A 12156-nucleotide genomic window follows, 5' to 3' on the forward strand; every position below is an offset into this window, starting at 1 on the left:
ATTTTATTTACAAAAAAAGTTCTTAGTTTAAAAAAAAACATTCAGTCAACTGAAAAACTGTGGTCGGTAATATAGGTATTTAGCTGTGTCACATGCCCTTAAGTACAATTATTAACACATTTTCAAACCCTACATATTTACGAATTGTTCAGTAAACATGACTCCATATAAGCACTTTTTCAATTAATTCTTTAAACATACCATAAATATATCTATTTTCGGTAGATTTGTGATATTGGCTTTCACGCAACCCTCTTTTGACATTTTTTTTTAACAATATTTCGAGACTTCTATTTTCGATGTACATCAAAACAAAACATCAGCACAGAAAAAGATATTTGAGAATCAATGACACATGAGCTGTGATTGGTGGAAAATCCAACCCCTTTGACGGCAAAGAGGCCCTCCAATCGACATCGTGATAGAAAATTCATATTTCAACATTAAATTAAAAATAGTAAACAATGTGTACAAAATATTTAATGGGCGTTTTCAAAATTAGAATTTTATATACTATAAGATCCATTTATTGGAAAAATTATATCTGACTTTGGAAACAACCCTATTATTCCTTAGAAGAAAAATTGTTAAATTACCTAGCACGAAATACGTATTATCGTTCGAGAAGCATAATTAAATTCTTAAATATTCTTCATGTTAAGCGATAGGTGGCGCCCCTTCCGACCAGAACAGCAGAATAATATGCAGTATCAAAACAACGGATTTAAAAAATTGCAGAATTCATTAGTTGTTTATTTTAAGAAAAATAGTGGTAAAATGGATGTGAAATATTGCAGAAAAAGAATAAACAAGTATAGCGTAGTTGACAGTAAAAGCAAATCATCGAATGATGGTGTTATTTTACACAAATTACCTAATATGCCAGATATTTTTGTGCAGCGGATTAAGAGTTTCAACATAAAAACAACATTACCATGACTTTTTTGATCTATTACAATTTTTGCTTTTTCATCAGCTATAACAACTTTCACCTCATGAGGAAGACTTCTGTGCAACTCTGTTGTTTTCACACAAAGAAACATTATTTATAACCTATTTTCAGTTTCTCCAATAATTCCACAATATTAAATATAATTTGAATTAGCAAGATTTTCTCCCTCTTCGAGTCTCCGCGATCCATCATCCACAAATGTTAGAATATCCGATAAATTAAGTATAAAATTTATAATGAATATTACATGTGTATGGGATTTGACAGCAGAAATTTGAATGGATTACTTTGATACTAAATTTGATTCTGTTCTTCTGGCCGCCACCCATCGCTTAACATGACGAATAATTCAGTGGCCACTGGACTGGGAATTATTTTAGAATTTATTTTTTGATCGGGATTTTTAAAAGTTTTTAGAAGAAAAATCTATGCAACTACTTAAAATATAACAAGATTCATCTCACAAGATATATAATGCAATTTAACATAAGTCTGATTTCAACTTTTTTTAAATGCTAAGTTGTTAGAAGATGATGAATTGAAACTTTTTGACAAAAACTTTTCAATTTGATCAACTGTAACTATAAATTAATTAAGTTTTAATTAATTTAATTAAACAATTTTAAAAATTAAGTTTTAAAAATAAACTTTAGTTCGTGTATTCGAAATTGATAAATATTTTATAAGACGATTCTGAATGTGTAAAAATTAAACAATGGACAGATTTTTACGTTAAAAATTGGACTGTTTCAATTCGAAAGCCTCAGTTGTTAATCAAATGTAAACTTCCGATTGAAACTTTATCTAATATTTATTGTTTCTGTCCTAATTATAACATTTTCAATTAATTCAATTTAAAAATGTGTAATTAATCTAAAAAAGAATTCTTTAATAATCAGCAATGTTTGTCTGTTCATTTAAAATGAACAATTGTAAATTAAATATTCAAAACTAAAAAATGTGAAATGGAATTGGTTGAAACGGAAAGCCTTGAATAGTTAAAATTTCGGAGAGAGTTATTTGTCTATACTTAACCACGAAGCCCCCACTCCGAAAAAATCCTACCTACACCGCTGTGTAGAACCCTTTTTTATGAGTAGAAAAAATCTCAAATTGTTTATAAAAAAAAATGTATTAACAAATTCATTTTTTCAAATTTAAAATCATATTTCTATAATAGACATTCACAAATAAAAAAATTAACTTCACAGTTTTTAATATCCGTTCAGGGGTAGTGCACATAATACATCACACGTGTTTTTTATATCGTATTCCTTTTGGATTCAAATAATTTTATTCTCATCTTTATTTAAACAAATGAAAAACGTGTTAAGTATTATGTGCACGGCCCCTTAGCCTTTTCCGAGAAAAATGTTAGTCATGTTAAAACATTATAATTTTCTTTATAACTTGAAAAAAAAATTCGACACCTAAATTTCAGGAAATATCTTTTAACATGAAACCTATAAAAGGCTATAAAAAACTGGTAAGCAGAAAATTCTAAAATTTTGGATTTCGACTAATCTCGACCAATACTTCAACACTATGCAGGTTGCTGTTTTCGCTCCGCACACTTTTTTTTTGTGTGGCTGTGATTAAATAGCAATAAATATACGCACCTTTACACCTCTGAACGTTTATTTCCCAAAGTTAAAAAAAATTGAAACTAAAATGAATGATATTCCGAATGTAATGAAAAAGAATTTAACTTGCATTATTTATAAATAAAAGCGTTTAAAATTAAATAATTTGAAATGTAAAGTGTTTGAGATCAGAAGCTCTCAAAATTGAAAAATTTAAGACCTAAAATTATATGATTTTCATTTTAAAGTGTTCAAAATTGAACACTTTTAGTTTGAACGGAAGAATATAGAAATTCCATGATTTCAGATTATAAATTAAGAAAGTGGACGATTTCAAATCGCTAAAAATGCAATATTTTCAGATTATAATTTAAAAAATTAATTCATTAACAAAAACAGTGATATTAAAACTTATTATACTCATGCCTTTTAAAATTGTAATTATTTTTAATAAATTTAAATAGTTTGAAATTTAAAAAAATTAGAATTGTTAATTACGCTTTTAAAAATTCAAACATTTCAATATAAACTGCAAAATGAAAACTTATGAATCAAAAAAATGGAAAATTTAGGGTTCCTTTAAAATTGTAACCATTTGATACAGAAATTATTAAATTACTGAGGTATCAATTTCAGATAGTTTAACTTTGATGTATTTTTTCAATTCTAAATATTTACTTTTTTAAATCTTTATTCGAAAATCTTAGGGGAATCTAAGGATATTTGATTGAAAATTTTAATTAAAGAAAATTATACAAAACAAGATTGCTATCTTGTGTTTTAATCCATGAAATTGTTTCTAAAATCTTCTCAATGTTTAAGCTTGAATTTCAAAAATTGATAAAAATCCTTCAAACACAAAATTCAATACTCAACATGTACTTGATATTTTACCATTAAATATCATAAAAGATCTAATATCAGGGCAGCAACACATTGTCTCCAAGTTGCTAACAGTTGTGGTTCCCTAAAAGTCCCCTATTTTTCCTAAGATACTGTTTAGGATTACTGTGAAGCCTGGGAGTGTTACAGGGACCTAATCTATTTTAGGAGCGCGACTGAAGCGTGCTCTTTAAAAGTTACATTCAACTTTGTATGACGAAAGATCCGAGATTATTTTTCGCTACATACCAATCATAACTGGAGTGCCTTGAGTCTCGAAATGATAAGCGAGATTTGGGACTAAACTGGCCATTTCTTCACCAGTAGATGCGCAGAGAACTTTTATCGTAACGCCGAGGAGAGTTTCAAGAACGAAGCCAACTTCTGTTGAACCAATCCACTGCTTACTTCCAATAAAACTAGAAGATTTGTCTCCAATTTCCACTAGATACTTTTGAATATCCCTGTGCGTGGGAATCGATTTGTCTGTATAGCCCTGCAATCTAAAAGAGAACAAAAAAGGCACACTTTAAAAGATTAATATGAAAATGTTCTAAATGAGATTTTTTATCATAATATAATTATGATTGATTTTACTTATTTTGACGAGTGTGTTCTGTACCTGTACCAAGAGACGATTGTTTGTAGAGACCTGTAAGCACATCCCCATCCATTATCGTCAAAACCGTTCTGCATGTAGTGATGATAAGAATAACAGCCATAAACGAGACTCAATTTTCCACTTGGAGCTGAAATTTATTTCTCCGTAAGTATTTTACGCTTTCGGGTATAAATGAACATTTTTCACTTTTATGAACTATACCGTAGCTTTCAAAACTGCTAAGTTTATGCACAAAAAAATAGAATCTATACATACTATTAGCGACTGAAATGGCTTCGTGAGGATTTAAGAGAGGCTCATCTTTCTCTAAATTGCTGCGAAATTTCACTGCATTCCCAGCTCGAAACTGTGGTCTGGTCATACCAAGAGCCAAAGTTTTATGTAAACTTTTGCGATATTCCACTGTTTAAAAATATTATAGAAGAGTTAATTCATTACATTTCGAATAGATTGAGTCTAAGAGTATTCGACAACTAATTTTTAATATAAATAAACGAGGGGTTATTCAATGTTGAAATCGAGGATACAGCTCCCAGGGAATCCCTTACAATCTTTAGAAATATTGTGAAAACCCGTGACACTTTATTAAATATAATTAATATCTTTTTAAACCCTACGAAATCCTTTTGAAAAACACTTTAAATCTTGAAAAATCCCACGAAAACCTCTGAAGTCCCTTTGGATCTCAGATTCTCTTAAAATCCCGGCATTCTTTGAAGTTGCCGAATATAATAAATCAATCAAGAACCTTTTAAATTCCATACAACACAAGAATCTATATCATTCTTTAAATCCTTTCAAATTGGTTAAAATCGCTTGAAATCTGTTAAAACGTTTGAAATCATTTAAAATTACTAGAAGTCTTTTGAAATCCTTTAAAACATTTAAATTCACTGAAATCGTTTAAAATCAGTTTTAGAACTGAAAATGAAAGTTTTCACTTACAGCGAGGAAAACCACTCAGTCTAAAAAACGGAAATTGTTTTAAACGTTTTTAAAAATTCCTTGGCAACTGAAATAACCCTGAAATATCGTAGAATCTTTTAAAATCCCATGAAATCCCTTGAAATCTGATGCACAATCAAAAGTAGAGCCTCAAGCCCTCGAAATAAAGTTTCACACTTTTATTCTTACAATTGTCTTTAGCTGAACTTCCAACTAAATAAGCAATGGTGATAAGATGGCCAAAATCCGGTGGCTTGAAATGCATTGGCACTGGAAGTTTTACTTCAAGATCTTCATTTTCTAGCTGTTCTTCAAAAGACTTTCCGATTAATCTCAAATTTCTGCACACTGATTCCACAAGGACTTCATATAACTGAGATTTCGTTGTATTTCGACCAACTAATGACAACGCATCGATTTTTAAATCGAACTGTAGATATTCGTAAATTCCTGGAAAAAATTGACTTAAAATGACAATTTGAAGAAAAATTTAAATAAATTGTGGATTTCAGTTATAATTAAACTTACGTCTCGTTTGATGAATCACAGGTGCATATTTAACAAGACCTTCGGCATTCTTGTCATTGGTAAGTTTTAAAAGCATATCTACAGGAACTGCATCCTAAATGAATTAAAAATAATAATTATATGATTTTATTACAAAAATAATGAGTAATTAAACTATTATGCAAAGGTAAACATTAAAGTGAATTTAATATAAACACACCACAATATGCGAAGTATTTTTCGTAATATTTCGTTGAGTTCCAGCGTTTTCATGAGAGTCTGCGACGCATAAAATTTCTTTCGCCGAGGATTCTTTGAGATTACTGCCACTGTCGTTTCCAAACAAATAAGTATTGTTCTGTGGAAAGTAGAATCCTACTTTTCCTGATGCTATCTGTTATATTAGAATTTTTGAATAAGAAATCAAATTAGTTTCTTACAATTCTACGAAACTATAAAACTCACACTTTTGCGAGACTCCTGGAGAGTGTCTACCACTTTTTCTCTTTCAGCGACAATAGGAAAACTCGCTTGAAGTCTTATATAGACAAACTGTTGACAAACGTATTCTTCGCTGACAATTTCAAAATCACCAGCAGTTTCTAATTTCTGATGTATATAAAAAAATGGCTGTACAGAAGACTCGTCAATCCAGTACTTCAAAATTAGAGGATTATCCGTCACGTCGATATCCTAAAAACAGAATAATTTAATCGCTTTAAATAGCAGAAAATTTTGTTTGCTGCTTTTATTTGAGAAAATTATTTTAGAAAGAACGTTAAAATATTGAAATAATTAATTCCAAAGAATTTCAACAAATTTTGAGGGGCTTTCACTGATTTTAAGGTTTTTAAAATTATTTTAAGGGTTTTCTAAATAGTTTAATTCATTTACAAAAGCTTTCATTGGTTTTCAAGTAATTTAAAAATATTTCCACAGATTTCAACGAATTTGTAAACCTTTCAAATGAGTTCGAGGATTACAAGATTTTCACAAATTTCTGGGGCTTTTAAATGATTCCAAAAGATTTCAAGAGGTTCAAAAAATACCAAGGAATTTTAAAGAATTTTATAGGGATTCCAAAGATTTCAAGATATTTCTATTGAACTTTGAAAAATAATTAAATTGAAATTCGAAGAGGTTCCCTAGCGATTTAAAAATTTGCAAGGGATTTTAATGAATTTCGCTAGATTAAAGAATTTCGAAGATTTATATGAATTTAAACGGGGTTTTATGAACTTTAATTAATAAATTTAACTTAGTTTGAATTCCCGAGAATTTCTATGGATTTTAAGCGATTTCGTCAGATTTTATAACAATTTCAGGGGATTTTAAAAATTTCCAAACTGACCGAATCCATTTCAAATCAGGCGGAGCCCTACACCTTAGACCGCAGAATCTCTCAAGGGCAAAATATGTTGTTTTTTAGAGGCAATTAGGCGATACGTATTTTTCTGATTTGCAAACAGATTTTGTTCTAAAAAGTTATGCCTATTTGAATTTTGTGTTTTGTTTTTCAAAAACCCCGCATTTTTTTCTTTAAACCTCTATAACTTTCGGGCTAACTGAAATATTTATTCTTTTCTTTTTGATTCTAATAGCGTTCATCGCTATTACTTGTATAATGACACGCTAATATATACTATATATATAATAGTCTAATACTTGCACTTTGATAATGAAGATATCTTATAAATTTAATGCTTGTTAAATAACTTTTGTAGCCAGGAGAATTCTTTTTTGTTATAAACGAATTGTCTACTTTTTCTTCGAAAGAATGATGGACACGAAAAAATGTTAAGATAAAAGTTCGCGAGTCTAAAAAAGTTCTATGAAAAACGTCTCTTGTTCTTTTGCCATATTTTTCATAGTTACAAATAAAATTCCAAATCTACATTTTTAGGGAAACAAAATTCTCCCGGCCTCAAAAATGGTTTAGCCAGCACGATACTGCTAAGATGCCTTTCTTTTATTAGTAAAAACTTGTTTAAAAATATTTAGAAAAATAAAAAAGTTGGAGTTTTCCCGAACTTTACTTTTTTATTTTTCTAAATATTTTTTTAAGTTTCTACTAATGAAAGAAAGACACCTTCGCAGCATCAAGTGGGCTAAACCATTTTTGGGTTAAACTTTTAGAAAAAAATTCTGTTTGCAAATCGGAAAAATATGTATCGCCTAATTTCCCCCAAAAAACAACATATTTCGCCCTCGATAGGTTCTGCGATTTCAAATGTAGGCCTCTGTCTGATTTGAAATGGATTCGGTCAACTAGTTTTAAATGGTTTCATCTGGTTTCAAGAGATTAAAAATATTTCCACGGATTTCCAAGAATTTGGGTGATTTTAGAGGATTTAAATTTTTTCAAACATTACAAGGGATTTAAAAATTTTTGTAGGATTTTCAAATATTTCAAAGGATTTCTAGTAAACTTTGGAAAATAAATAAAATTTGAAGGGATTTCGAGCGAGCCTAAAGATTTCAAAGGATTTTAAGGTACTTCAAGGAATTTCACAAGATTTAAGGATTTCATCCAAACTACGAGGATTTCAAAGAATTTAAAAGATTTGTAGGGATTTAAACGGATTTTACCAGAAAAATGTAATGAATACGTTTAATTCAAATTATATTCCAACTCATTCAAACGATTCATATTTTTTAAATGAATTTTTACGATCTCCAAAGATTTCAAGGGTTTCTAAACGATTTTAAGAGGCATACAAAATTTCAAGGGATTTCAAAAAAGTTTCTAGGATTTTCAAATATTTCAAGGGATTTCTGGTGAACCTTGGAAAATAAATTAAATTATATTGCAACGTATTTTTCGCAATTCCAGATATTTTAAAGGATTTTAAGGCACTTAAAGGAATTTCACAAGAGTTAAGGATTTTATCAAATCTCCAAGGATTTCAAGGAATTTAAACATTTTGTACGGTATTAAACGGGTTTTATATGAGAACTTCAATGAATAAGTTTAATTCACACTATATTTAAAGGCTTTCAAATGATTGATACTTTTTAAAATGGATTTTTACAATCTTTATAGATTTCAAGGGATTTTAAGGGACTCAAAATGATATATTTAAAGAGGTATACAAAATTTCAAAGGAATTTCAAAGAAGTTTGTAGAATTTCAAAGTATTTAAAGGGATTTCTAGTGAACTTTGAAAAATAAATGGAATTAAATGAAATTTCAAGGGATTTCTAGTGATTCCAAACATTTCAAGGAATGTTAAGGTACCTTAACGAATCTCACAAGATCTACGGGTTTTATCAAATCTCTAAGTATTTCAAAGGATTTCTAGGAATTTAAACGAGGTTTTAAAAGCTGACTTTAATGAATGAGTTTAATTCAAATAGATTTGAAAAATATAAATGCAGTTCATATATAAAACTAAAATAAAACCTTCTTTTGTAGCCTCTCAACTTTTTACATTAATTCCTTCAATATTTTTTATTATTTGTTTCAATCCGAGTAATTAACCCCGCGGAATTTAGTTATAAACAAAATTGTAGAGTATACTAATACTCTTTAGGATTTTTAAATTATTATTTATAACATTTTAATTTTTTCTTAAGTCCTAACTTTCAGAAAATTGAATAAATTGTTGAATAAATTTTTCAGGGATAAGAATAAAACTTCGAACCTGAAAAGCATCTGGGATTTTTTGCTCGCATTGATCAACAAATAAAACGCCGAGTAAATCCACTTCGACGGGCATATTGAGTTGTAAGTTGATATTTTTTATTGTTGCTTCTTCTTCATTTGTGGAATTCACACTAAATGTTAAAACAGTCAGTGCACTTTCACACATCACCCCATACAAATGGCCTGTGACTGCTGTGTTTAGTTTACCTAAACGCTGTACAAAATAAATATAAGTACATCATTGTAAATAAGTGATTTACTTCTTCATAGAAGGAGTTTGTAATGGCCCAAAGGTACATAACTATTTTTTGGACATTTCGATATAATTTGTCCCCGCAAGAACTCGAAAATACAAGTTGTGAAAATGTCCGTGTGTCCGTATGTAACTTTTTTTCTGTTCACTACATCTCAAAAACTAAAAAATCATGAAATTTGGACGAATTGTAGTTACGATTGATATCCAGACCTGATATAATTTTGAGGTAGATTGGTAATTTAGAAGTAGATCTTTTTTGAGTTTACAGATTTCAAAAAAAAATTTACCTTGTTTATATGAGAAAAACTTTGCTGATATTCGAAACACAGCAATACGATATGTAGTGTATTTGTTCGCGTCTTCGAGATGCATATATCAACCTATTGTTAACTTTTTATGACTCACGAATACCGATTTATGAACTTTCAAAAAATTTGTTTATTCTGTTTATATGGGATTTTTTGAGATTCAAAATACAACAATATGATATCTAGTCTATTTGTTCATATCTTAGAGACGCATCGATTGACCTATAATTGTTGAACCTTTTCTGACACACCAGTGCCGATTTATGGAGTTTCAAATAAATTGGTGTATTATATTTATAAGAGAAAAAGTTTGTTCATATTAGGAATACTACAGTAATGTATGTGCTTTGTTTGTTCGCGTCTTCGAGACTCTTTGAGTGATCTATTAACGAACTTTCTATGACCTCTTATTATCAAGCAACACAAACTTGTGCAATTAAACAAATGTATTTTTTATCTTATTAACATGAGGAAAACTTTTTAGTATGAGGTTACAACAGTAATGTAAATGATATATTTGTTCGCGTCTTTGAAATGCATCGATTGTCCAATTGATGAACCTTTCACGACCTACTTTAACCTACAAATATCGTTTTTAAAATTTAAAAAAAATTATTTACTTTGTTTTTAAGAGAATATTTTTTTTATTGGAAACATAAAACTCTTGTATTTGATGTAATTTTTCAAGTCATCAATACGTATGAATTGGTCTATTGGCGAATTTGGAATATTAAACTACCGTAATTTAAATACTTATTCATTGAAACAAAACACATCGAATGCCATCTTGACGCGCTTTCTAATTTTCTAAACATAAAATTTTCGTTAAGACAAAAACATAAGCTTGAAAAATATTAGAAGTATCCATTATTTTTCTTTTCTTAAAGAAAAATCTCCCTCTACAAGGAAGTAAGTAAATTGATTTGACACCTATGACGATGAACAATGCTCATAAAATGAGCACAAATTAATACAGCCATAGTAAATACATCCATAGTAGTTTGCAACGGCATGACTTTTAAATGTTCATTGATCAATACAAGAAATTTAATCTTAAAAAAGTGAAATGATTAACTTTATTTTAATTTATAAACACAACGTTTTAATTTGAGATCATAAAAGTTTTGTTCTGTTTAAAAACTAACGTTTATGTTAAATTGTTGCGCCTGTAATTTACTGAATCAGCATTTGCTCAGAAGACGTCTTCCCTGAATCTCAGAAACTTGATTTTGCAAAAATTTTAACTAGCCAAACTTTTATGATTCCGATATGAAAGTACAAAAGTTTTCTACTTGAAAATAAAAAGAAACACAAAATCGGGTGAATTAAATATTATAACCGCTAAATACACTTAAATATACTTATCATTTTGTGAAACTATTTATTTTCTTTATTAAATAAAAAATAATTATTAGGATGTAAAAATGTTTGACAAAACATATTAAGAATAGTAGATTGCCCGGATCAGAAACATTTAGTTTTACGATTGAAATATAATGAAATAAAAATGCGAAAACGCCTTTCGCCTTATAAAATTACAGGAGGCCACAAATTTTACTTATATTCCATGAACGTAATACAAATATTTATATCTTTATTTTTTATATCAGATCTGTTAATACATTTTAACACTTTTAAACTTCACATAAAAATCCGCTTCCTAAACAAATAGAAAAAATTGTTGATGATACAAATTGACATTTCGACAAATAAAATATTAAAAGCAGATAAGTATATAATAGAAATAAAAATAGGATTTAACTTCAATTGTAAAAAAAAGAACTTAAGACACTGAGAATCTTTGAATAAAACAAAAAATTGTCAAAGAACGGTTGCATGCATTTTCTTATAATACATAAAAATGTTAAGAAGTAAGAAAAAATCAGTCATGTGACATTTCAGTTAAATCTCTAGACTATACTGGAATTTGTTTGCTTTTTGATAGGAAAATTGAGAAAAATGTCAAAATTATGAGGTTAACTTTATTCATCTATAGATTGAAAAAGTGAAGATTTTATAAAAAATTACCTCAATAACGTTGGATAAAATTCTCAGTCGGGGGGTCATTTTGATGAAGTGATTTTCGTGATTTTTTCACGCTTTTGACTTAATTAACAATTCCATACGTGATGTCAAAGATCATCCACGAAATCAAAATAATCTACAGTTCGAAATGCGTAACTTACGTCAGGAACGCCAAGAACTTACCGGTAAGTTCTCAAGCGAATTTTCGTAGATTACGGTAAACGCTAAAGTCACGTGATGATGTTTCTACGCATGCTCTGTGGGTTTAGCACATCGAGTTCATAAATATTGACACATAGAGTTCATAAACATCTTTGGCAGAGATGAGGTGGGAGATTGCCGATCCTATGTATTCAATTTCGAGCGATCTTCCGCAGCGCCCCCTCTGACAGCAAGCTTTTGCGAACTAACATAAAGCGCCCACAATGAC

General features: G+C 29.2%; 1 protein-coding gene across 1 annotated transcript in view; it reads right to left on the bottom strand.

Moving 5' to 3' along the window:
• Positions 1-11876, bottom strand: part of LOC117173283 (ufm1-specific protease 2) — a 14592-nt gene extending 2716 nt beyond the window's left edge. The window contains exons 1-9 of the mRNA XM_033361764.1: positions 11730-11876; positions 9136-9351; positions 5957-6184; positions 5712-5885; positions 5513-5606; positions 5174-5434; positions 4295-4441; positions 4040-4166; positions 3667-3920 (exon numbers count right to left, since the gene is read on the bottom strand). Coding sequence (XP_033217655.1) covers positions 3667-3920; positions 4040-4166; positions 4295-4441; positions 5174-5434; positions 5513-5606; positions 5712-5885; positions 5957-6184; positions 9136-9351; positions 11730-11768 — 1540 coding nt within the window. The 5' untranslated portion in view covers positions 11769-11876. The remainder of the gene's footprint in view (positions 1-3666; positions 3921-4039; positions 4167-4294; positions 4442-5173; positions 5435-5512; positions 5607-5711; positions 5886-5956; positions 6185-9135; positions 9352-11729) is intronic.
• Between the last annotated feature and the right edge of the window lie 280 nt (positions 11877-12156).

The sequence above is a fragment of the Belonocnema kinseyi genome, chromosome 5, assembly GCF_010883055.1.
Source record: "Belonocnema kinseyi isolate 2016_QV_RU_SX_M_011 chromosome 5, B_treatae_v1, whole genome shotgun sequence".
NCBI classification, from domain to species: Eukaryota; Metazoa; Arthropoda; class Insecta; order Hymenoptera; family Cynipidae; genus Belonocnema; species Belonocnema kinseyi.